This window comes from Gouania willdenowi, chromosome 15 (assembly GCF_900634775.1).
Source record: "Gouania willdenowi chromosome 15, fGouWil2.1, whole genome shotgun sequence".
Classification (NCBI taxonomy): Eukaryota; Metazoa; Chordata; class Actinopteri; order Blenniiformes; family Gobiesocidae; genus Gouania; species Gouania willdenowi.
This window is the reverse complement of record NC_041058.1, coordinates 18,880,529-18,905,942: the sequence shown is the minus strand read 5'-3', so window position 1 is coordinate 18,905,942 and position 25,414 is coordinate 18,880,529. Positions and strand designations below refer to the sequence as shown.

The window sequence follows — 25,414 nt, the reverse complement described above, 5'->3', positions numbered from 1 at the left end:
AGGCCTCTAAAATATTGCTCTCATGTCCAGAGTTTATCAGTTACGAGCAGACGCCCGTAGACCTTATATTTTTGACACTGTGCTCTCGTTATCAATGCAACACAGACGCATCCACTGTGGAATTTTGCTGTTTAGATTGTCACCGCAAAAACAGAATAGTTTGTCTGTTGTTGGTCGGGACAGCTGGCAGGTTAAAATTGCTGGAGTATAGTTCTCGAGTTGAGCAACGTTCAAGTGTTAAACGGTAATGTTTAGAAAAACTGCCTGAATCCAAGCTGTTGGATTTTTAAAAACCTACATTGGAAAAGAACAGTAATTGCAGGGATATTTGTGCTCCTGCAACAATGTAACAAAATTAATCTCTACTGTGTGAGAGGGTCTGTTTATTCACTAATATTGCAATATCCTGACTATCCTGAATTGTGCCATTAAAAAAAAAAAAAAAAAAAAAAAAAAAAAATATAAATATATTAGGTCTACAGGAAGAGGAAAAAAGGTTGAATTTAGTCAGTGATTTAAAAAAAAAAATTTAGTTATTAAACACCACTTTTGAAAAAAGATTGGGAAGTTAGATTGTGGGTAGTTGTGGTAAATTATTTCAACCTTATATTTACACACATAAACTTACCATGTATTGTTTTTTAACTGAAGATTGAAATGGCTCTGTGCTATTTCATGTACGGTATGTCTTCTATGCAAGTACGTCCTTTATATTTATGTAGAAATAAAAAAGGTTTATAAGTAAAAACACAATTATCTATTGGTTTCTAGATTCAGGCACTTGTATTTATTTATTGAAATATAAAAGGTTTATAAGTTAAAACACAATTCTCTATTGGCATTTATTGAATCCATATGTTATAATTATTTGAGTATTTAAAAGAACTATTCATGGCTTGCTGTGCAATCTAATGTATATTGTTTCCGGCCACATTGTTGTGAACTCAGCACATACTGTACAAGTACAGCTGATCAGAATAAAGTCTTGCTTTTATGATTAAAATCTGTCCTGCATCAGTCGTCACTAACTTCTATAATTTAAGAAAATCATACAAATTAGTGCAGACTTTTATTTCTAAAAATAAAATTAAGTGGGGACTCTGGAGCCCTTTACTCATTCAAAATGGTGAGTCGGAACCTAATTTCTGAAATTACATGAAAAGAACAAATGTGTATTTGTAAAAGTAAAGGCTCATGTTCAGGCTGCGCCGAAAACTGTATTATTAATTGAATAGCTTTGAATATTTCGATGATGAAAAATACTGCAATGTGTCTGACACACTGTTGTGTTTACCGGTTGACACGTAGCTGCAAACATGCTAACATTGAAAGCTAGCTTTATTTCTTGATCCCAAAAGTATGTTGAATATTTTATGGAAAAAAAAAAAAAAAAAAAAAAAAAAAAAACAGTACACAAGAAGATTAATATAAACCAACAGCTTGTTCAGTGCTACTTTCTAGATCTCATTGTGTGCTTATTTGCCCTAGTTTTAAATGTTTCAATTGGAAAACAAAGCCAGTTTCTTTGAAATGAAAAAAAGTGTGTTTTGTTAACATTACATATGAGCTTGTCATCTGTCCAATGACATGAGATTGCATGTTCGAATAACATGTCACAATTTAAAGTTTTGCTCATCATTGTCTCAATGAAATGATAATAATAATAATAATAATAATAATAATCATAATAATAATAATAATAATAATAATAATAAAAAAACTTAAACCAAAACACTCGTATTGAACCTTTCATACAAGATTGATACCAATGTAGATTTTACTAAAAGTATCTAAATATTCTTTGTTTATTATAATACTTATTAGGGATGTAACGATTCACTCAACTCCCGATACTATTTGACTCACGATACGATTCTCTCACGATTTATTTTACAAAATGGGAATGTATATAAATGACTGAAAAATATTCTTTTATTTTTTTGGGAAAATACTGTAATATTTTTCATTGTCAAAAGAATCCCTTGATAAACTATTCAAAACAATGCAATTTAACTAAAAATAAATCTTGAATGAAATAAATAAAGGAATAATACAAATGAAGAAGAAGCTTATTATTTAAATTCTGGTTCTATAGTAAACAATACAAAACTGCATAATAGTTCTTTTTCTTTTTAAAAGTGCAACTGAAAATGTATTTTGTGCCTTAACAATTGGACTTAAAAAAACAAACAAAAAAAAAAACAGTCATTTTACTGTATTTAGGTCAGATTTTTGATTGAACCAGCAGAGGGCGCTGGTAACCCAGTGGTCGGTTGGCATGCAGATATTTTGCAGTGAAAAAGAGATGCTATGCTAGCAGACAGAGCTAGTAGAAAAACGTGACTTTTACAGATATTCACGTAATATTACAGATATTCTTTCGGTGCTAAAGGGGTAATGAATCATTTATGAATATGTTTAAGAGTAGAAGGCGGCCAGATAGAAAGTATTAGCAGATTTCGCTCGCCGCCAACACTTCTGGGTAAAAAAGTACTGCGATTCAATTTTCACAGCATTGATGTGAATCGTTATACCTATGAATCGATTTTTAACTGCCTTACGATTAATCGTTATATCCCTAATACTTATACAGTACATTATATTAGCTCTACTGAAGAGTTGACATTTTTGCTTTAATTGATAATGTATGATGGACGTGTTTCATTTAAATATGTTGAGTACAATGGTTCAGTTTTTCTATTATGACATAAATTTAATTCTTATTCAATTACATAAGTTCTAGAGAACATTTCTAAAGATTTTTAATAACAAAGGTCATGTCTTTGTTCAATAGTACCAGAAAACTTTTAAGATTAGGGCAAAGAGTGTTGATATAACCTTATGAAAGGTCACAATACCTTTGACAATGGATGTGAAATGTATTCCTCAAAACGCTGAGCGGTCCCATTATCAGCAGCTATTTCAATCATACACGACCCTCCTTGTCTGCCAACAGGCAGATTGTATCTGTGAAAAAGGAGGAAAAAGGACAGTATAAGACTGATGGAAAATCCTGCAAATGATAAGAGATTTTCTCATGAAGACGAGGGCAAATCTGTAAAAAAGAAATTGCAAAAATAGTTTTACGTATTTAAAATGGCATCGTTCAACACAGCATATTGTACAGAGTGGTTTGAATTGAAGAAATACCTGGATTTCGTTTTTTTTTTTTCTGTTGCTATTGTAAAAAAAACAAAAAACAAAAAAAAAGAGAGAGAAACGACTTCAATATTTTAAAATGGGTGAAACCTGATAAGAAGTAAAATATATATATATATATATTCCTGCTTGATGTTGTGGCTGTGTTTCTTGTTCTTTTCTCCACAGTAAATGTAAAATGTACAAAGAAATAAAAACAATATACCAGAATCCATAAAGCTCACCATCCAAACAACAACAACAGAACCACTACAGATAATACATAATAATGACTGTAAGTGCTCATTATGTCATTCAGGATTAATTAATGATAAAAACGAGGGCGCAAACTAGATATACATTATAACGCTAATGAGAGGGAAGACAATTTTATCATTTGACCCTATGTGTTTCTCAGGGGAAATAGACAATTGTGCTAGTCATTAATGTTGTAGCCTCAGAGTTAAGTAGCTGGTCTACTTGTGTCACATTCCAGCTCTGGCTAAGTCAAGTGATTCCCTCTTACCAATTCATCATGGCTCTACCCAGACAATATACAATACAAGTCTATTCACAAGACCCGACAATGTGTTGACTTTCAATTCATAACCACTGGTCAAAAAAAACAAAAAACAAAAGATGATTATTCAAAATTCATCGGGCTATTATTTCTGATTGTATCCATATTGATGAAAGAACCCCCCCGCACTTTAATGGCCATATGGAAACAATCAGGGCATTCACCCTCCTGCTAATTTCAAACAGCCTTCCAGGACGCATCCCCGAGGAAATCATACGCATACAACTTTAGGTAGGGGTAATTACACGTATGGAAATAATGAGAGCTGTTTTCCATATACATTTATGTGCATGCACATACATACATACACACACGCCTACGCAAACTTGCACGCAGATAATTTAGGATGCATTAAAGACATGTAAACATTAAAGGCATCCTCCTGTCCAGAGCAAACAGCCATTACTGTCCTCTGGGTGCTCTGTGTCTTCCTGAGGTCATTAGCATTAGCATAACTTATGATGTCAGTGATTTCAAAGAAGGGGACTTCGCTTGACCCTCTTTCTTTTCTTTTTTTTGTTTTTATTAACATGTGAAACAGACAAATATTGTGACAAGAGATGAGATTCCAAGCACACTTTGCATTTGATACACTTTTCTGATGCTTACTACAGACAGTGATATTGCGCTTCACTCCCCGCAGAGACATTGGAAGCATGCTCACTGAGCAAACAGAATGATGTCACTTGATGAGCTCTCGTGAGCACAGTGAATGCTTCATCCGGCTGATTTACATTGGTCTGGCTCTAAGGGAAAAGGCTACTATTTTTAAAGATGACTACTTCACATGTTGTGAACACCACAGCATGGGAAATAAAGTAGAAAACCATCAACAGGGGCTTCTTCTATCTGAGGACCATAGGCAGAGTTTGAGATTCCAGCCGACCACAATGTGTGTAACATACACAAGTAATACAAGTAGTAATATCATTGATAATGTTGACTAGAAAAATTTGCGTCGACGCATCATTCAATGTCGTAAATTCATGATAAAATCAGGCCGGGGTCCGCTTTCTGCTTAATTTTTACTGCAGTACCATATATGAACTGCTGAGGGCAGTGTCGCTTCAGCATTTACAATGTGAAGAAGAATTGTGTAACAGAAGAAGAACCAACCTAAAGAATCAAAAGTTTGGGACCATTTCACTGAAAACCTACATTGCGTCTGCTTTTCCTTAACCCCAAAGATTACATCACAGTGTTAAGAAAAGGTGTTAGGAGACTGAGATAAGGAAAGGCCATCACATTTGTTTTGACAATCAGACGCACCTCCATGAGGTGACATTATAATACGACGGCGGTGAAGGTTCTTGACTTCTGGTAAAAAAAAAAAAAAAAAAAGGACTACTGAAAGCACATTTATAAGACTTTCTGCAGATATAATCTCATATCACAAGGTTTGACTGTAAATCAAAGGAAAAGAGGCTACCAGGCTACAAGGCACAAATGTGAAATTAAAAGAATGTCACTTTGAGAATTGTTGCTCACGTTCACCTTGCACCCAGAAATCAACATTAATCCAAAATAAGTAGGATTTTATTAAATTCTTACATTTATGCAAAAATATAGGCCTACATGACATTGTAGACATACAAATGTATAATGGCACAAAGCATTTCTAGGTGAATGAAATATGTTGAATAAAACATAATGTGGCTAAAAATGTCTCTGATCCCTTTTTCTTGAACGACAGTGTGCTCTGTTTTATGTCAGTTATATATGCATATCACAAGATATGGGTTTCAGATTATTTAAAGTCATTCAAGGCATATTATTGCATTGGTAACTTACACAATCTCCGTCCCTTTTCAGTCATTGTGAGAATCAGTCAGTGCTTCGATGAGCGTGTCCCTTTAAATGTTGCAAGGCATTGTGGGGCAGCATTATCTTGTCTCCTTTGGTAAAGGATGCATCAGTGTTTCCTAGGCTAAAGGAGGTTATAAAGGAAGTATTAAACCTCCGTTCCTTAGCTTTTACAGAATTTGAATGCCCCTTAGCATAGGAACTGCTAAACACTTCCGTGGGTTAAGGAAAAGTGGATAGGAAAGGAGATAGGAGGGAATATTCGGACACAGCCTTATTCTACACAGCTGAGGTAGAACTAACATCTGTGACATGAAACTAACAGGCACTTACAATAATTTTTTCGAACTGTAATGAAAACTTTTGACCACTGGGGAGGGTATGCTCCCCCTGCCCCCCCCTAAATTCTGCATTTGCTGAGGACTAACAGGAGTGACATCTTAATTTGTCAGCATTTTATTTCATTTCATTTGTTCCTTTGACTGTTGCTTTAATCACAACTTATTATTGTTCCGAACATCCTCATTTCGATTGTCTGATATGTGACTAATCCAGAGCAACTGCATTACTGCGACTCTCCTGAGCATCGGCACTGAGACGCCTTATTGACGGAGCGTGCATGTTATTGTCAGCACTGCAGCTTTTACACGTTTGTTAGAGATGAAGGTTCGTGTTTGTCTTTCCGATTCCTCCCCGAATATGCTGCCTTCACTGCCACCTCCAGAAAAACAATAACAAGGGAGGACTATTATTAAAATATTACTTTTTGAATAATACATCTGAAACTCTCAGCAACAGATGGTAGTGAAACATCACACTCTGCACTGGCACAATTGCAACAGTTTTCATGGCTTGACAGGAAACGTGTAATTTATTTATTTATTTATTTTTCCCATAAAAGGCCATATTATTCCAACCATATTTCCTATAGAAAATAAATAGGAACATGTAAGCAGGGAATTTATAGTTAGTGAATTATTGAGTGATTTAGAGTCAAGAGTCGATTAGTTGCAAATGGTGGAAGTGAAAGTGTCAAAAACAAAGGCAACTCCAGATGTGGATTACAAACTGAAAAAAACAAAACCAAACCTTACAATAATCACCTGTCAAATCATGTTACAAATCACACCCACGAGGAAGAATTTTTTCCAAAAAAGTGCATTTTTATCCGTCCACCCTCTCCACCCACAGAAACTGTGATGCTCTCTCTGGCTGCACTGACGTTCCCCACACACTGCACTGCAGCTTTTTTTTCCTCCCTAATTTGTGCTGTGACTGGCAAACCTCAATTAATTTTGCTCGCCTGTGTTCTATCATCATCATCTCCAGCAACACAAACAGAGCCTGAACACATGCAGCAAAACGATACTCTACATGAGACGCCTGTGCTCACAGTCGTTCCTTCAATGAATCTTTTATGGGAAGACCTGTCAATAGAATACACTGATCTTTGGGTCATTAATGAACATGCAGTATACCCTGCCTTAGTTTTTGCCATTCAGGTAAATACGGATAAATACCAAGAATACACCATATTAGTGCTTCGCTTCATTTATCTTCCATTGTATAAATCCTGTGGGAATAACACTAAACTAAAGGTGGTTGCTTTCCACTGCTGGTCTAATTTGTGAAGAAAAAAAAAAAAGAAATCTGTGAAAAGAAGTCGATAGGTGTTTACTAATTGCTTTTACAAATTGCAAAAGGCTCAGATTCCCCATTACTGAGATAAACAGTAATTACTGCAGTGATTACATTTTTGAGTTCCCTAAGCCTATTCTAGCCTGGACCAATTACACTGTAAATACATTGATTCTGCCCATGATGGACAGCCTTATCACTAAACTTTTAGGAAACCCATTGTTGGTTGTGACGTCTTCAAATAGCAGAAGTGGACTTGAACTCAGAAAATTAGGTTATGTTGAGGTCAAACACCGAGCAGGAAATGACTGCCTATTGTTACCGTGCATGTAAGCCGGACACTCACAGAAATTCAGAATTTACTGTCAATTATCAATATTATATCTTATTCTATGAGGAAACAGAAAAACAGCTCGCATTCAGGTTCAAATCAGTGTGAATTTATCATTTTCGTCATAGTTTTCGTCAACAAAAGTGACAATAACCAGACTATGAGAAATTAGAAAAAAAAAACATGTTAGCAAAACTATATCAAAACACGCAATCATATTTTCGTCGACTAATGAAAACGAAACTTTAATTTTTGTCACATTGGACGAAAATCCAATTGGAACTCATGTGATCATGTGATCTTACACATTTTTCACAACAAAACTGCCTATTTATAAACAATTAAAACCATTCTATATCAGGTTGATCAAAGGTAAATGGATTTTAACTTTAGGATATGCATAAACTATATCTGTAATAGATTTAATCGACTAATGTCATTTAGTTGACTGAAGCTGGACTATAACTGATAAAGCATACACTTGGACTAAAACTACATAGTCAAAAAAACAAACAAATATATTATATATATATATATATATATATATATATAGACATCAAACCCCATCAGGAGACACAAATATATCCGTCATAAAAATGAATAATGTACTTTTTTCCCTTAGACTGAAGAGGAAAAAATTCCAACCCACCAGAGTGGCATAAATTTGAATAATCACATCTGCCAGAGACTCAAGAGTTCACCAGTGACAAGGGAAGGAATGTGATACGGTAGAGTGCTATGTGTTCCCCTTATTGATCTTTGACAGAGTATGATTGGAAATTACTCCTACTGTGACTACAGGGCACTTCAGCATTCAACCAATGATGTCCTCGGCAGCACAAATAATCCTACTCTCAGATGTGATATTTTCAACAGTGCGTTAAACATTCCCTAAATCATTTCACCTTCGAGCACACCAAACTAAAAACACACATCTGCTCATTTCCATAGAAAGCCATTGTATACTTTGTCTTTGTAAATTCAAACACAAATCAGCCATATTTATATGACCACCTGCTGTTGTGTATGCGCGTAACAGTTCTTTTTTCCTACTATTTTTGCTCGGAATGAAAATAAATAAAATTGAACATTTGAAGGAGATCAACAGCACATATTAAAAACTATAAATGATAATATAAAAGTCACACACACAAAGAATCATTCTTTGTTTCACAAAAGAACATTGATTATGAAACTGAAGTCATAATGTGTCTCTAAGTGGAATAAAATGCTGCATTCGCTTCCTATGATTACTATATAGACTTGAGAGAGTTGCTGGGTTTATGTGAAAGAAAGCAGATTTTTCTCTATCCAAGCGTCACGGCACTTTAAATGACAGGGAAATTGGCGGCTTGAAAATTGGACTGGATGTAAGCATTGGAAGAAAGAACATGTGGAGAAATGGATGGCATAAATCTATGTTGAAGTCACATTTGGGAATTTAGATTTCTCCTGTTTGGCAATTGAATCACAGATTATTTACAGTGAAATACTACAGCTGCCCTGCTGACGCTGGAAAATGCAAGTTGCAGTAACAGTGAGTGTTGCCAACTGTCATCCTCGGAAAAGTAGGTATTCTACACCCGAACATGGTAAGATGATGTCATTGGTACATTTGCATATGAATAAAATTGCTGAAGGATGGAGAACGAATAGAGGCAGAGCTCAGCAGCAGTAGTTCCCCCCCCCTCTCATTTCTCCCACTGGCTCATTGTGCCCTTTGGTGATGAGCTATAAGCCTGTGTGTGCACTACGGAGGCAGGAGATCAGCTTTGCATGAGGAGGCATTGTTGATTCGACTTATTTGGATGAGACAAGTCAGTTGTGCGACTGCGAGTGGATCAAGTTCAACATTTGGTACCAAACTTTTGCCAAATGTTTGCGTGTCAACGGTTTCCTCTGATCATCCAAAGGGAAACAATCTAATTATTGTTTGAATAGTTTCATTGAAAAAATTACAATGGAAGGTGTTTTTTTTCTTTTTTTTTCTCTAACAATTCTATTTCTATTCTTGTTTTACTCTTGTTTAGTATTTGTCTGTTTATTTTGATCTCTTTAGTAGTTTCCTTTGTTATCCCCCATCTTATCATCATGTGTGTGTGAGAGACTGATTAGCTCCTCCCATTCCTACACAGGTGAGTCTCATCCTACCTGATTAGCTCCTCCCATTCCTACACAGGTGAGTCTCATCCTACCTGATTAGCTCCCTCAGTGCTTGGTCACTGTGTGTTTGTTGGGTCATTGTTTCCCTGCTCGTCTGCTGTGGCAGTTTCTCCCTTTCAGGTCAGTCGAGTCAGCTTTTATTTCTTTGGTTAACCTACACCAGGGGTGTCCAATTCTGGTCCTCGAGGGCCACTATCCAGCATGTTTTAGATGTTTCCCTCTTCCAACACACCTGATTCAAATGATTAGGATCGTTATCAGGCTTCTGCAGAGCTGGATGAGGAGTTGATCATTTGAATCATGTGTGTTGGAAGAGGGAAACATCTAAAACATGCTGGATAGTGGCCCTCGAGGACCGGAATTGGACATCCCTGACCTACACGGTGGTGATGGAGTGATGAAGTTTCACGAGGCAATAATAACACTTTAGCCAATAGGTTTGAGAAATGGTTAATGTGTTGACGCTTCATATGCACACAAAAACCAACTGTGATTCATTAAAAAAGAAAAAAAAAGAATTATGGCGCATGGGAATGACTATGAATATATCTCTCGACATAAATAATCATATGTAAATAAAATAAATCATCAGTGTATACATTTTTCCAAAAGTGGCTCCCACTGGATTTGAATCCTGCCCCTCCAGTGTTTCAGCCATGTTCTCTGATCGCGAGACCACGCTTTTTCTGAGAAGCTAAAGCGTGTTGTATTTGTCACTTCAGAACGTCAGACATGTCAAAGTGCTTGCATTAGGAAGAAGTCACTGAATATGCATTTGTATCTTGGACAGAGATGGAAATAACAGTGCTGAATGAGATACGTTTACCTAATCTCTCGTTTTATGCGTGCGTCTACACCAGGGGCAACCAATCTTTCTGAAACCGTGAGCTACTTCAAAGTCACCGAATAATCCGAAGGGCTCCAAGTTTGATAAACAAAGGAATACTTCAACAAATTCCCAGTTTCACTTTAATTAGACAGGAAGATAATGAAAGAAGTCTTAAGTTGCAAATAGGAAATACTTAAATTTCAGTACATGTTTCTATTTTAGTGGTGGTTAAGGATGCTGGGGTTGCAGGTTCGAATCTCACCCAGGCCATCACTGTGGTATGTTGAGCAAGTCCCTTAACCACTAACTGCTCCCCAGGCGCTGCAAAAATGGCTGCCCACTGCTCCTCAGGATGGGTAAATGCAGAGGACAAATTTCATATCTGTAATAACATAAAGTATATGACCAATAAAGGCAAAAGTCCACGTTTAATTTTTAATATTTAAACTACTCATTTACCAACTGAAACATGCTCTTATTTATTAGTTATTCTCTTAGTTATTTAAGATTTTATATATGTTTTTTCTATTTTACTAGGAAAAGACCTCACAATCTAAACACCATCTTTATGCAGCATCTTTAATGAAATCCTATCTGTGATACTTGAACACATTTGTCCCATTGTTTCAGTGAAAAGAAACATTTAGAGATGGTTCATTTAAAACAAAAACTTATCAGGTGGAACAGTACACACGCCTTCGCACATTTCATATCTTCACCACCAGTGTTGGGTAAGTTACTCTAAACTTGTAATATATTTATATTACTAGTTACTGGGAAAAATTTTTAATATATTTGTATTACAATAGTACTGTTTTTTTTTTTTTTAAATGTAACTCATCTTTTTTCTTCGTATAATTGCAAACAGTGAGAAAACAAAGCAAATATGCATTGAAATTAAATATGCATGTAACTTGAGTTATTTTAATTGTAGCTAGTAATATATTACAACATTTCACTTTTGTAATGAGTTACACTACTGAGGTACTTCAATTACAAAAATAACTAGTTACTCCCAACACTGATCACTACTACACTGTGTTTGGGCTTGATGGGGTGTTTTTCACGGTTTCTTTTAAACATTGTCAAAATGCAATGCCAATTTTAATCAAAAAAATCCTTTTGAAATGTTGTTTGATAAGGTAAATAACTGTTAGTCAATGCTAAACAGAAAACTTATGCTCGTGTCATTTAGCATGTCTTGTTCCTAGCAAATGAAACCTGATGGAGTTGGTGCTAGTTCATGATGAACTGTAAAATTGTATTTGTGAGCACCAGTGGGTTTTATTAAAGCCATCAAAACATGTGACACAACAATACTCCCTTAAGGAAAAAAACAAATAAAATAAAACAAGCACTGATACTTTTTCAGGATTTTGATTTATCGCTGAGGGAATTGCAAACAGTTCATTATATTTGCTTGCTTTGCTTACTTTTTCACTGGAATCGCCTCTGGCGTTCATCTTATCCATATCGAGCTTTATTAGGATGCTTTTCTTTTTATAAATTACAGTTTATAAGTCAAAGTTCCTCTAAAAAAAAAAATTCCAAACATTAACAGGATAATGAGTTTTTCTAAGATGAAAATTGGACTTTCAGAAACACATAGGAAGAAACTTTTCCTACCGGATTGAGATTGGTGTCCATTTGTTAATATTGATGTTCTGGCCCGTAGCTGCAGTCAGTACACGATTGCCACCACAGCCAAGTTGAGCAACTGGACTTCCATCCTGAAGATAGACGTGCAGAAACTGTTTACCAATATTCTGTTCCTGAGCTGAAATGACAGAAAAGTGCAGTTTGTAGAAAATAACTATTAAAGAAAAAAAGCTTATCTTCTGTACTTTATTGTATAAAGTATAAAACTATTCCAAAAGAACGCAGATCTAAAACTGTGAAAGTAGTTTGGGGACTCTTGATCTCCAATCTGGCAACAGAATGATAAAATGTTGCTCAGCTAATGGAGGAGAATGTTAATGCATATTTCTATGATCATTTTGTATTGTAACTTTCACAACTCTACGTATAAAATGTCTGTTACCAGATGGATAACGTAACAATGACACAAGAAGAAAATGTGTGCTACACTGATATGCGACTATAGTTTTCAGTATTTATCCGACAAGTAAAAACTACCGCATTGCGGTAAACTGATGTCGAAATCTGCATCTTCCTTACATGCAATGTGTAGTTTAAATCCAGTAAAGAAACTAGCTGAATACTGGTAAAGAGAATACTTAAGAAGCAGATAAAGAATGAGGCAGAAATGGAAGACAAAAGGCTGCCGTAAAATGGTGTTGATGGTGTTTCAATGCAATTATTGTTACTAAACCTGTCATAGAAATCTGAGCGTATTATCCACAAGGTCACAGTTTTCATGAACAATACAGACATGAAAACTCAAGAGAGCACTTGTGCTTGCCAATAAGCGCCATTTCGAAGCCAATAGGTATGCTTCTCTTTATAAACTCCCCAAGAACCTGAATTACACTGTTATCAGCAAAACAATACAAACAAAGAGCACAATGTTTACCTCCTACAGGAGCAATTCTTGATACAGAACTGTCCCAGATCTGATAAAGTGAGACTAAAAAGACCTGTTTTTATCTACAAGTGAGGGTAAAAGCCAGAAGATAACAAAGACCAACAAAAGCCACAAAGAGCTTATTTGAACATCTCTGGAGAGAAATAGTAGTTCTTGGGTTTAAAAAGTTAAACAAATATTTTTCATCAGCTATATCTTTCACCTGACAAAAGATAAGGCCATATTATGGTGAGAAGAGATGTGGAAAAAAAACAACAACCAACAAACATCGAATGGATTCTGTTATTTAAAAATGTCAACATAACAGACCTCTCAGATTTTGCCTTAAAGGAGCATAGGGCAAGATTTGAGAATCTTTTTTTTTTTAATTTTTAATGTTAATGGGAGATGAAGCATTCTAAACCAAAGAGAATGAGCCTCACACATTTCTACCTATTGCCTTGAAAAGATTGTGTGATACATTTTGTACTGCTGTTCTGGGTGCAAATTTCCCATGCAGTTCTGACGTCAAATGACTCTGTGCGAGTTCTCGACGGCTTGGAGATGCGTCCCAATGCCGGAAATAAAGAAGAATGAGAAGAAGACAGCTTGGAGACTGAAAGGAGACAAGAACAGTGGACTAAACTACTGTTTGGTTGCAGTAAATAGTCACATGAACGACAAGTAAATAAATAACCGTGTCACAGCTGGAGTGCGAATCGGGCCGCATTTTCTTGTTCGAGTCCGACCCAACAGTGAAAACCTCATTTTTTTATTTTTTTTTCTCTTTTGTTTTAGTGGTATGCACCAATTGTTAACAAACAGCTGTTAATGTCAACATCAGATTAGCACACGGGTAACAAGCGAAAGTGAAACGCAAGACACCCATCGGATGTATTTGCATTCAGTAATCCATGCATCAAAGATGAGGATAATCCTTGTTATTGTGCAGAAAAAGGAAAGTTTCAACATGTATTCCTTTATAATTGCCATCTGCTCCATTCTCCCAGCCCCGCGGGTCACTGCTCTCACTGTTACAGATAAAGTGACATTCTACAGGGCTACATCAGCTGTGGCTGCTGCAGCAGGAAAAGAAGATCGCTGCGCGTAAACGACACTATGTGACCAAACCTGACCACCAGTTCTGAACATCTGTACGAACCCGACCCGTTTGGTGCCGTCGGGTCACGTCAGAAGTATTTGTTTTTGTCAAATGAATGAGGTCTGAAGTGTGTTCAAATGTATTTCTGACTAGAAATATATGGAGTTGTGTTTTTGCAGGTGACTGACCCATAAGGCATTCTATTAAGCCATTTTTTTTTACTGTTTTTTTTGAAGTATCTTAATGGCCCTTCTTATCTTTCAGAACTGGTTTTACACTATGAACCTTCCCAGGCCCTGAGGTCCTCTGACGCTGGCCTTTAAATGATCCCCCAAAGTCAAGACACACTCACGGTAAGGCATCTTTCTGGTTTTTTTTAACCCCAATCTGTGGAACAGTCTGCTTGAGCACCTCAGGGTTACAGAGAACGTTCATATTTTTAAGAAGAGGCTCAAAACCCTTGCTTCTACTTATCACATTAATGAAATTAAAGAAAGAAAGATCAGTGCTGGTCTTGATGGAAACGAGACTTTCAGCATTTGGTCTTGACACCAAGAATGGTCTCGATTACTGCAACACTGGTTAATGATGTTGGTATTTTCATTATTTCTGTAAAAAATAGGGCTGTGACACTCTGGTGTTCATGTCCAGAAGAACTAATGTAGCTTTTACTCATCAGTCCATTGTGTTACAGTTTGGTACACTAAACAAGAGAAGTAACAGCAAATCATAGCAGCCTGTTTTCTTGTTGACTGAACCAATTCTCATCAGCGTACTTGTTTGTACTTGCAGAGGTGAAAGTAGCAGATTACAAGTACTCACGTTACTGTAATTGTAATTGCTTTGATGGGTACTTGTACTTTTTTGAATATATTTCTAAATCTGTCATTTTTATCATACTTAAGTACAGTTAAGTACTTTGCTGCATTTCTACACCCAACCGTAACTGATTAAATTCATATTTTTGGTGATTTTTTTTATTTTTTATTCCGTTTTATTGAAGGCATATTGAACATAATCTATATGTTCTTAGCCGTGCCATTTCTGATCAACGCCCAGCTTCTGTCTTCGGTTCAGGTTGGGGTTTTTAACTCTTATTTTGTTACCCACATGGTATTTTAGGCATGGCACAGTTTTTGAGTTAATAAATGTAGCTATGCTTAGGGCTTGAGATTTTTTATTTTTATTTTGAATTGAGTTCTTTGGTGTTTCGTTTAAAAAACAATTGTACATTTTGACAAACCTGTTAACGGTATTTTATACAGGTGCATTTGTGGAAGATAAACGAAGGTACAATTTTGCAAGATTTCCTCTGTTCTTTAGGTTTATACATGAAATGTTTACTGTGTGCAAGGGAACCGTGGCAAGAATTATTACCAAAAATAAACATGGGGGCAGAAAGCATCAAGTAACTTTTACTTTAATTACTATTTAATTGAGCTACTTTTTACTTGTACTTGAGTATGTTATGTATGATGTACTTTTTACTTCTACTTGGGTAGGATGCATCAGTACTTTTCACACCTCTGCCATTATGCTCCCCTGAGTAACAAACAGAAACATGCCCACAACTACTTAGAGAGGGCCAAAATCCAATCTGCTATGTGAGTTGTGAGACAGGAGTCCGTCACATCATCTCCCTCTATTACATTTTACCACAAAGGGAGTTTGAAAGTCTGTTGCCAGTGAGATAGTGCAGAGGGGGCACGACAGACAGCAGATGCATTAATCCTCCCACAGAGGTTACTTGGGTCTTCATGAGGGAGAATGAGGGAATGCACACCAACCCCACAGTTATGCAAAATCAGACTCGAGCAGAGGAAGCAGAACATGAGAATGCAGAGATGAAAAAAAAAAAAAAGACTGCCATTATTTCCTTGTTGTGGTCTGGGAGGACACCACTGAAGTATAAAGGGTAAAACGGTGACACAGCGTCATTAGACAGACTCGATTGTCTCCATTAAGATAGGTGTTGCACATTTCAGAAAGGAAACTATAGGGACTTACCAAAAATGGAAACATGAAGGGTTTTCTTGTTTTCCTTTCACAATGACATTGGACATTGTAGCATGGCTTTAAGAAACTGGATTAATGAGGCTTGTTGGGCCTTGACTTAGATCCTGGTGTATGAGCAGCAGAATCAGCCCCGTGTCTGTGATGAATGTATCAACTCTCTTGAAGTAATGGCGTGGATGAGGGATTCAGACACCAGAGAAAATGTTTCCAAAGCTGAGCTTATTGTTTCAAGGCTGCTTTGGAACTGCTATGAAAGCTGTAAAACATTTCCCCTGGGTTAGAAGGGCATCAAAAACTCCTCATCTCTTTGTAGCAGGGAGACTATGCTTAGCTTATTATCCTGCACTCTGATAATGCATTTCCTAAGTCGTCTTGAAGGTCTTCCTTGTCACAATACTATAACAGAGATATACTTACCACTGCTGGAGCCTACTACCAACTGCTGTAGGAGAATCGTTCATAGCATAAATATCTTAAGATAATGCAATGTTTTGAAATCCTTTGCCTCATTCAGCGGAAGGTTGGGACTCTTAATTTCAATAAATAGCAGCAGCAGGGTCAAGACAGGAAAAAACATCTTCCCTGCAGCAAATGTTCACATAACACTAAAAAAGCTCTGCAGAGCATTATGAGTCCTGATGCTCCTGTGGACTTAAAGAACAACAGTTACTATTAAACAACAGTTATTGCCTGTAAAAACATATTTTTTTAAATAGCTCTGCAAGGATAAAGTACGGATCCATGGTATACTAGTTAAAATGAATGTTTGCAGAACCAAAAACCACTAGAATTAAAGACGTGAGGGGAAAAACTCAAAACATTCATTGTTCAATAGAAAAATCCATCTTTTTTTGTTTTCTTGCTTATGATTTTTAAAAATTAATTAATTAAAATACTAATGCCGTTAATACCATGCTGCACTATAACAATGGGATTTTGTCTCTTCTCAGAGCTGTGGTGTTCGGTGAGTTCATGGCAGCGCTATGACTCGTTTATCAACTGTGCTTTTTTTTTTCAAACCATATTCATCAATGTTGCTCCATCTTTTGTTTTTCTATTTATCTTCTGAAAAAATCGTTCTGTCGTCCCTATGGCCCCGTTACTGTGCGCCAAACCTAACGGTGCGTTCTTCCTTTTGTCAGAGCCTGTCACCTGTTCTTTCTCTTAAACACTTGTACACACGCACACACGCACGCACGCACACACACACACGCACTTTTCTTGAGGTGACAACTGATGCCCAGTAGGGACTCCCAGGTTTGCTTCAGGGAAGGGTGTAAAAGTGGAAAAAACACAGAAGAATGGAGGGCATTTGGGCAGAGGATGTTCTCCACATCTCACTGCATGTCTTTTGGTTTCCTCTGATTAACATTGTCTGTTTGATCTCTAGAGTTTTCTCTTCAGTTCCTATCCTCTGAAGTGAAGGAGGTGGTGTGTTATAAGGCAGGATACATTAGCAGACATAAAAAGCAGCCTGTCTGCTATATATGTGCCTTCTGAACACTTGTCTCTCTTCATGACAAGGCTCACATTGAGGCTTTTTTCCCCCTTTCCTTTAACGGCTACAAAAATCACTGAGACGAGAGCGCAATCTATTTAAAATGAACATGCATCAAATTAAAACTCTTCATCATTTACTGTCACACTGAAATCTAATTCAAAATGTGGCACAGATGGTTTTGAATGACGATGGCATCAAGTTGACACGGCAATCAATTCCTCAAACTGATCGGCAGGGTCAATCTGTTAAGGCGTCGGCATGCAGTGACTGGAGACCTCACAGCTAGACAACTGGTGACAGTTAATATACGAGGCCACCTATGACACAGTGGAGGTGAAACAATTTTACTGGCTTCACATCCTGCCTCAAAACGCATCTGACAACCTCGCTGTGTGACTCAAGGTGATCTGGCGGCAGCCAAATGGAAAAGATGTAAAGATGTACCGGTCCTATATTTTGATTAAAGAAAACTTGGAAACTCAGTAAAGCTTGATCTCTGCGAAGGTGCAGCAGTGTCTGACATTGTTATGTGTGCATAATTATTATTAAGTGTAGCACAGACTTACGTTAAGTGTGCAAACCCTAATTTTAAGTCGTATTAGGGCAGGGGTGTCAAACTCATTTCAGTTCAGGGGCCAAATACAAGGTTAGATGAGCCACAGATTTTAGGTGGAAAAGACCAAATTCAACATTAATGTGCCCTGGTTTGTACTTTAATACATATACAAATGATTGAGGATATAAGTATATCAAGCCCTGTATTTGTATTTACATTTCCCTAATTTTGGGAATTTTTGAGTTCTTTCAACAATTTCAGGTTAAAAATGGTTGTCATTGAATAGAAGAACTGGAAAACTGAGCTCTGCAAACATTGTGGCTTTTAATAGATTTTTTTTTTTTGTATTTGGAGTAGCTGAGATATCTACAACTGAATTAGTTGGTAATCTTACAGAATGTTCCAGGTGTTTTCTATCATTTTTAATTTTCCTGAGCGGGCTAAATTTGATTGAGTTTGACACGTGTGTATTAGGGAGTCCTCAAAGCTGGCTAATTAAATTTGTCTAAAAACCCAAAGATTCAAGTCTTTTGTATGATTTTCAGTTATGAGTTAAGAGACCAAAGAAAGAAAAGTAGTTGATGCCTGGAATACGACAATGATATTATACTCGGATCACATGATAAATGTAGTTACAGATTTTACTGTGAAAGGTCCAGAAACCTCAAGGGCTTTAGCAGTTCCCTATGGTAATCAAAGGGTTTCATATACTTTTCTTTTAATACATTACAACGCATAACATTAATTGCAAAGTGATAAAATATATATTGAATGTCAAAAACAGCAGAATGAAAATGATGTGTATAATGCTTTGATTTAACATTACTGCTATCTTTTTAGTCCAATGGCATCTATAAAGAGAGTATGGTGAAGAGAGATGTCTTTAATATCAGATAATTTAGCAGATGTAAACAAATTGCTGTGAAGTCACAATGTCAAACACGAGCAGCTGAACTGGGTTACTTCAATAAGACGAATGTTAGGACGTCGTGCTGGGTTGGGGAGGCATAAATCACCTGTGATCGCCACACAATGCACAGTGGTCACGGTTCTGTTGCACCTGACTTGCTGCGCTGCAACACGGGAACGATATAGCCTCGTGAAATTAAGGTCGCTGCAGTTTTTTCAGTGTGAGGAGCTGCAGTTGTGGTCCACTGAGACATACAGAAGGTTGTGTTATGGAGTCATTAGAGGACACCAAGCTTCTAAGGGTTGTGTAGTGGTCTCACCCTCGAGCTGGCTGAGTAATCATGTATGCACGTGTCCCTGGAGCAGGTGTGCAAGAACAGTTGTGATGGTGCAGCTTTCTTGAATTGTTGAAAATATCCTGAGAAATTTCTTGAGTCTATTTCTTCCCAAAACAATGCTCCATTGTTACGAGGGTCTACTCGCGGGGGCTGTCGGGCCTCCCTATCCAAATCTTCTTTTGTAACAAACTGGAGTGTGTACGTGGCAGCGCAGGTGTGGAAACAAATGTTATGTTAAGTTGAAGTTTTGTTTATTCAGACAAGGTTTTTTATTAATTTTTTTTTTTATCTCCAGACATGTTTCGATTGTCAACTGCCAGTCTTCGTCAGAGGAGTTCTGTTGATCGCCTTTGATGGTTCCCTTTGAAGTTTCACTTGACTTCCATGTAGAAGTTCCAGCGAGATTAATTTTGTTTTCTTTTTGAATAGTATGTTGAGGATTTGTTTTTCAGGAAATGTTTTATCTCCTGACATGTTTCGACTGTCAACTGCCAGTCTTCGTCAGAGGAGTTCTGTTGATCGCCTTTGATGGTTCCCTTTGAAGTTTCACTTGACTTCCATGTAGAAGTTCCAGCGAGATTCATTTTGTTTTCTTTTTGAATTGTATGTTGAGGATTTGTTTTTCAGGAAATGTTTTATCTCCTGACATGTTTTGAGCTCTTTTTTTTTTTTTTTTTTTTTTAAACATCAAATACGATCAGCAAAACTCCTGATGAAACATGTCCGGAAATAAAAATTTCCTCAAAAACCTTGTCTGAATAAACAAAACCTCAACTTAACATACTATTCAAAAAGAAGACAAAATAAATCTAGCTGGAACTACAAACAAAAGTGTTGCCAGGAAGCAGACATTCAACATAAAAGCTCACTGTTGATGGAAAAGCTGGAGTCCAATTTCATGTTTGTGTGAAAGTGACCTTGTCTTACCTCACAGACACTATTGTTTTTCTCAAACCAACAAACAAACAATAAAACTTTAATATCTTTTAAATCAAATGCTATTGCTGACCTTTTGCCAAAGTAACAAAAAAAAAAATAGAAAAAAACCTATTTGACTGCATAGAGTAATTACATGAGAAAACTTGATGAGGTGTCAACACCAGTTTTAGATTAATAGATAGAAAAGTCATGTGACTCATTAAGAAGCTAGGATTTCTTTATACGTGACACTTTCAGTTTCTACTTTTATACAGTAGCCATGGAAACACGGAGATCATTCACACAGCTCTCAGCAACAGATGACTGCTACTGTCCCCAAGCGACCAGCCACTTTCAAAATATTTGCAAGTGTTACACACACAGGAGAAAAAATAAATAATCAGAAACTCAGCTTGTGTGAGGGATGGCTCGATGGTTGTGTGGGTTTATGAGCTAGGCACTTAATCCTGAATGCTCTCTTGGCCCACTGCTTCTCAGAAATTTGTTAAACAGAAAAAAACCTACTGATTTCACATATTAAACATCAGAGAAATATGTTGACAAGTATTTATTTTCCAATTAAAATTACTATCAAAATTTTTTCCCTGAAAGTCAATTATAATTGTTTTCAATTACTAAAGTTCAATTACATTTACTGAGCCTGAAATAAACAAAACCCATAAAACTTAACCTTCATTTTGTCTTAGCTTTCTGTTAGCATCTCTTACGACACTGATTCTCAAACTGTGGTGCGTGCCGGGCTCCATCTAGTGGTACACCATATACATTTTATTTGATTCATTATTTAAGTACAGTATTTTATTTACCTATATTTAAACACATTGTTACTGTTCAAACTGTGTGTAATGTTACAGTGGCCAGCAATATTAAATATACTCGTTAAATAAATCCGTGCCTTGTTTTTATCGAATACTTAGGCCTACTACGTTACTGTATTTTAATGTTGGTCATTATGGTGGTGGTACTTTTGAGTTTGAGAACCACTGTGTTATGATAACGATTCGGTGTTGACCCATGTCTTAAATCAGCTGTAAAATACACTAAATATATTATCCATCACAGAACTGGTTTTTAATCTCTTAACTTGTTAGGCTTCCTTATCCATGAAAATATAGGTTTTAATATTTTTGGTGTGGGCATCTGAGCCTTTTTTGTGTCACTATACCCCTCAATTTCATTTCTTTTTCAAATTGTAAAATGATCCTACAGGTAGTGGGAAAACCTGATATGAAATAATGTTATATATATTTTTTTATTAATGGTTAGCTAAGTATGTGGAAACCATAGACCATGTAATATGGTTCCTCAGGTTTGTTTAATTAAATTGCATGAATGAAAATTACACTTTTTATAAACTTTTCCCAGCCAATTACAATTATGAAGTCAATTATCTCACCTCCATTACAATTCAATTATGATTGCAACAGATTTTCCCAAATGCAATTACAATTACAATTATGTGATAATTGTAATTCATTATGAAATATGCAGTTAAAATTAAAATTGACCCCAACCGTGTGATTCCATGCAGGTAAGCTGTGTTTTCATGTTGTTTACTTGCAGTTTTGTTGTTTGCTTCTCTTTTCCCCATTCTGCCCCTCTTGATAAGTTAATCTATATTGCATAATATTAAACTTGACACATTTATGTAGTAAATTAAGTAAAATTGGAACTACCTGTTTAATTACGCTGCTATAGCGATTGATGTCACCAGAATCCCTTTTCACTTTTTATTTTTTAACATCCTTTATTCTTTCATTATTTATTTAGAAAATCCAAAAGCAACTGCCACAACCTTGGCTGGACAGTCACATAATGAATCATTTATGGTGGTTGTTTTTTGTTTCCATTAATTTACATTTTTTTAGGGCGGTGTTAAGATGGAAAACTGTAAGTTTTTAGTATAAAATCATGCTTTTTCAGAATATTTGAACACATTAAGGCCTTTCACAATGTCAATTTTCCCAATGATAAGAAGGACACTGAAATGTAAACTACGCTGTTTGAATTCATAGACAGCCCTGCAATTTAGAACCCTAAAATGATGCCATACAATCGCGGACCGACGGAATCAATTTATTGTAATAGGCTTAAGGCTTTTCAGCTACTGCACCATCCCTTAATACACACTAATAGCAGATGGTGGCTTGAATGGTAAGACATGCATTACAAGACATCCATTAAGATGATAAAAGGCAAGTATAGATGTGCTTTTTAACGGCACTGTTGAACAATTGCAATAAAAAAACAGGCCGTACTCACTGTGGAGGATGGTGCCCTGTGCAGACCCTGTTTTTGCTGTCAAATGTAGAGAAACAGTGGTGTCTTTGACTGGAGCAGGTTGATTACTGCTATTACCAGAGGGCTGGAGCAGGTATGTGAGTGGCTGCAGCTCCAGGTAAGATGTGCCGTCGAACGAGGGAATATAAACAGTGGCTTCTGTTAAAAAATAAACCGAGGAAAAAAGAGCAAACATTCAACAAAAATGATTGATTTGAAATATCATTAAATTAAAATATGTATCTCATGGAAAGCATACAGCAGTATTTGACATAATAATCATGTTTTTTAATAGGAAAATTGTTTGATCTTTTGTAAGAGTGATGACGCGGGCATGAGCAGAGTCAGCAGGGCCTTGTCAGAACTATGTGCTGGTGTGTCATTACAAAGCTGTTTGACTTTAAGGAAAGGTGAAGGAGGAATGCGCTGAGGTCATCAACTCCACAAGCCCATGGTGATCTGTGTGTATCCCACAAAAAGGACACTGCACACTTAGTAGACAGCTTGCTGTTCAGGTGCATGACAGACGTTTGAAAATAGACCACTCAGCCCAGAGGACGGCAAAATAATTTTTTATTTTTTTTTTCCTTGGGTGAGAAATGATGACACACACCATACACCAGCATGTTTGGATAGAAAAACTATATAAAATTGTGACACTATTTAGAAGCCTGAACAGCACAGATACCTGCAGTAAAATTAAATATATTTTTACGTTAATAAGGGAACACACGGAACAGGAAGAACATCATGTTACACAGCATTATTCCATTAATTAAAGAGCTTAATCAAATTACTTCATGTTTTTGCATGATTGCTCACTTTGCATGGACAAAATTAACTGCTCAACAGGCACTTGAGGTTCTACTTCTGTACTGAAGACACATTTTCATGAATATTGTTTGTAGCAAGTCAATGGTCTGTAATTGTGAGCATTTGTCAAATGTATTTTCATACCATGTGGATTAAAGTGTTAAAATAGGCAGCAATTGGCTTCTCAGTTGCTTGAGAACATTTTTTTGTTTTGTTTTGTTTGACAAGGTCAATATTCAGGTCATTTGTCACTGATTTATTATCCAATAACAGCAACAGGTTTTTGTTTAAGCAATTCATTTTCATATATTTGTTTTTCCCAAATACCGTCTTATGTTCCTGTTCCAGCGTCAAACCTATCCACCCAGAGTGCAAGACTCCTCTGAAATTATAGAGCGGAGAGTTCATACTTGAGAACACAAAGCAGGCTTAACTGTTCTTTGTAGTAGAGAAAAAAAAAAAGTTGCCATCATAAGATGACAACCCCCAATCAGGTCTCATAAGAAAACAAAAAAGAACATCCAGCAAATGTAAGAATATCTCGTAAGTGGCTAGGTATGAAAGACACAAATTAATCTTATTTTCTGTACACAATTTAAAGAAGAGAGAGCAATTGCACATCTGGGCCAGGTTTTTTCAAAGTAATCAGCTCAGATTCTGGGTAACCGTTTTGATCGAATCTTGAAAATGGGTTGTTCAAAAGAAAAAACTGATTGCACAATCAGATTAGATCACATAAATCCAATTTTTGATCTGGATCAAACCTTTAGTTTGGGTTTTTCAGAACTTTTTAGTACGATTGTTATCACTTTGATCCAAAAAATCTGAATTAAATTGATCGCATCAGAGGGGTAGATTGAGCTTGGATTTCAGAGTGTCAGGCAGTATAACCTACAAGATATCCAATTTATTCACAAGATTTTAATTTGGCTACAGTGATTGCGTAGGCTCTGTATTCAGCCTTTCAGCATAGGCCTAAAGCAAAGTAAAGAGTTTAGCCAAATAACGTAATCTCCCAAACAGCTGTCAATATTGACCACAAATAATACATTTCATTCTGTCACTAAATGATGTATATTCATCACAATCAAAAATTCAGTTTTTGTTTTTAGATGATTTTTTTTTTGTGACGAATACAATGATAAAAGAAGATAATAAAGCAATGGCATTACTGGTCTTTGAAATCCAAAAGAAATCCAAATCAGAAATATTGCGTCCCTTGTTTGCACATCCTGTTTGCTGGTTCTGGTGGAATGCAGGAGGTTGGTCAGGGTCTCCAAAGGCTTGAATCACCCTGGATCTTATAAAATAAAAGATGAAATATATATGTGTGTATATACTGTATATATATAAAGACCTAGAATCTGACACGATGCCAAAAGTAGCTCTTACAAGCACATCTGTTGTGGACGTAGAGGCATGTCTGGCGTTTCATGATAGCTTACGTTGTGACATAACTAAGAAATGTTTGCTTGCAAGAAATAGCTCTGTAACACTTTTAAGCACACACTCACCCCCTCTCTTCACTCATATTTTCAGAGGGTCTGAGCATTGGGACGTTTTGCTTCCTAATATTGTCTTCATATGGCACTATACTGGCACAGCAGATTTCACTCTTCTGCTCAATGGTAGCATCACTTTATGACCCCATAAGCCACATATTTCCTCCCTCTGTTTTTATGTCTTTTGCCCTAATAAAGTTGAACTTACCCTTCTTTGGAGAGGGCTAGTGACTGTCACAGTTATGCAGAAATAATAAATGTATTTATTTTTGCAAGAATAAAATATGCATAGCTGTCATGAAAAGACTGCACTAAATGTAGTGTTAATCTATGACGACATGCAGACATCGGGGGCAAGAAAAAACATACATTACATGCGCTCTCAACATTCAGTTTATTATCCTTTCTGGCTAACTTCCTATATCACTGCTTCAGATATACGAGGACGTAAG

At 36.4% G+C, this 25,414-nt stretch overlaps 1 protein-coding gene across 1 annotated transcript in view; it reads right to left on the bottom strand.

Annotated features, from left to right (window-relative positions):
• eys (eyes shut homolog) overlaps window positions 1–25,414 on the bottom strand; it is a 204,169-nt gene that overhangs the window by 46,493 nt on the left and 132,262 nt on the right. Inside the window, exons 40-42 of the mRNA XM_028468732.1 lie at window positions 22,630–22,806; window positions 12,109–12,259; window positions 2,859–2,967 (exon numbers count right to left, since the gene is read on the bottom strand). Coding sequence (XP_028324533.1) covers window positions 2,859–2,967; window positions 12,109–12,259; window positions 22,630–22,806 — 437 coding nt within the window. The remainder of the gene's footprint in view (window positions 1–2,858; window positions 2,968–12,108; window positions 12,260–22,629; window positions 22,807–25,414) is intronic.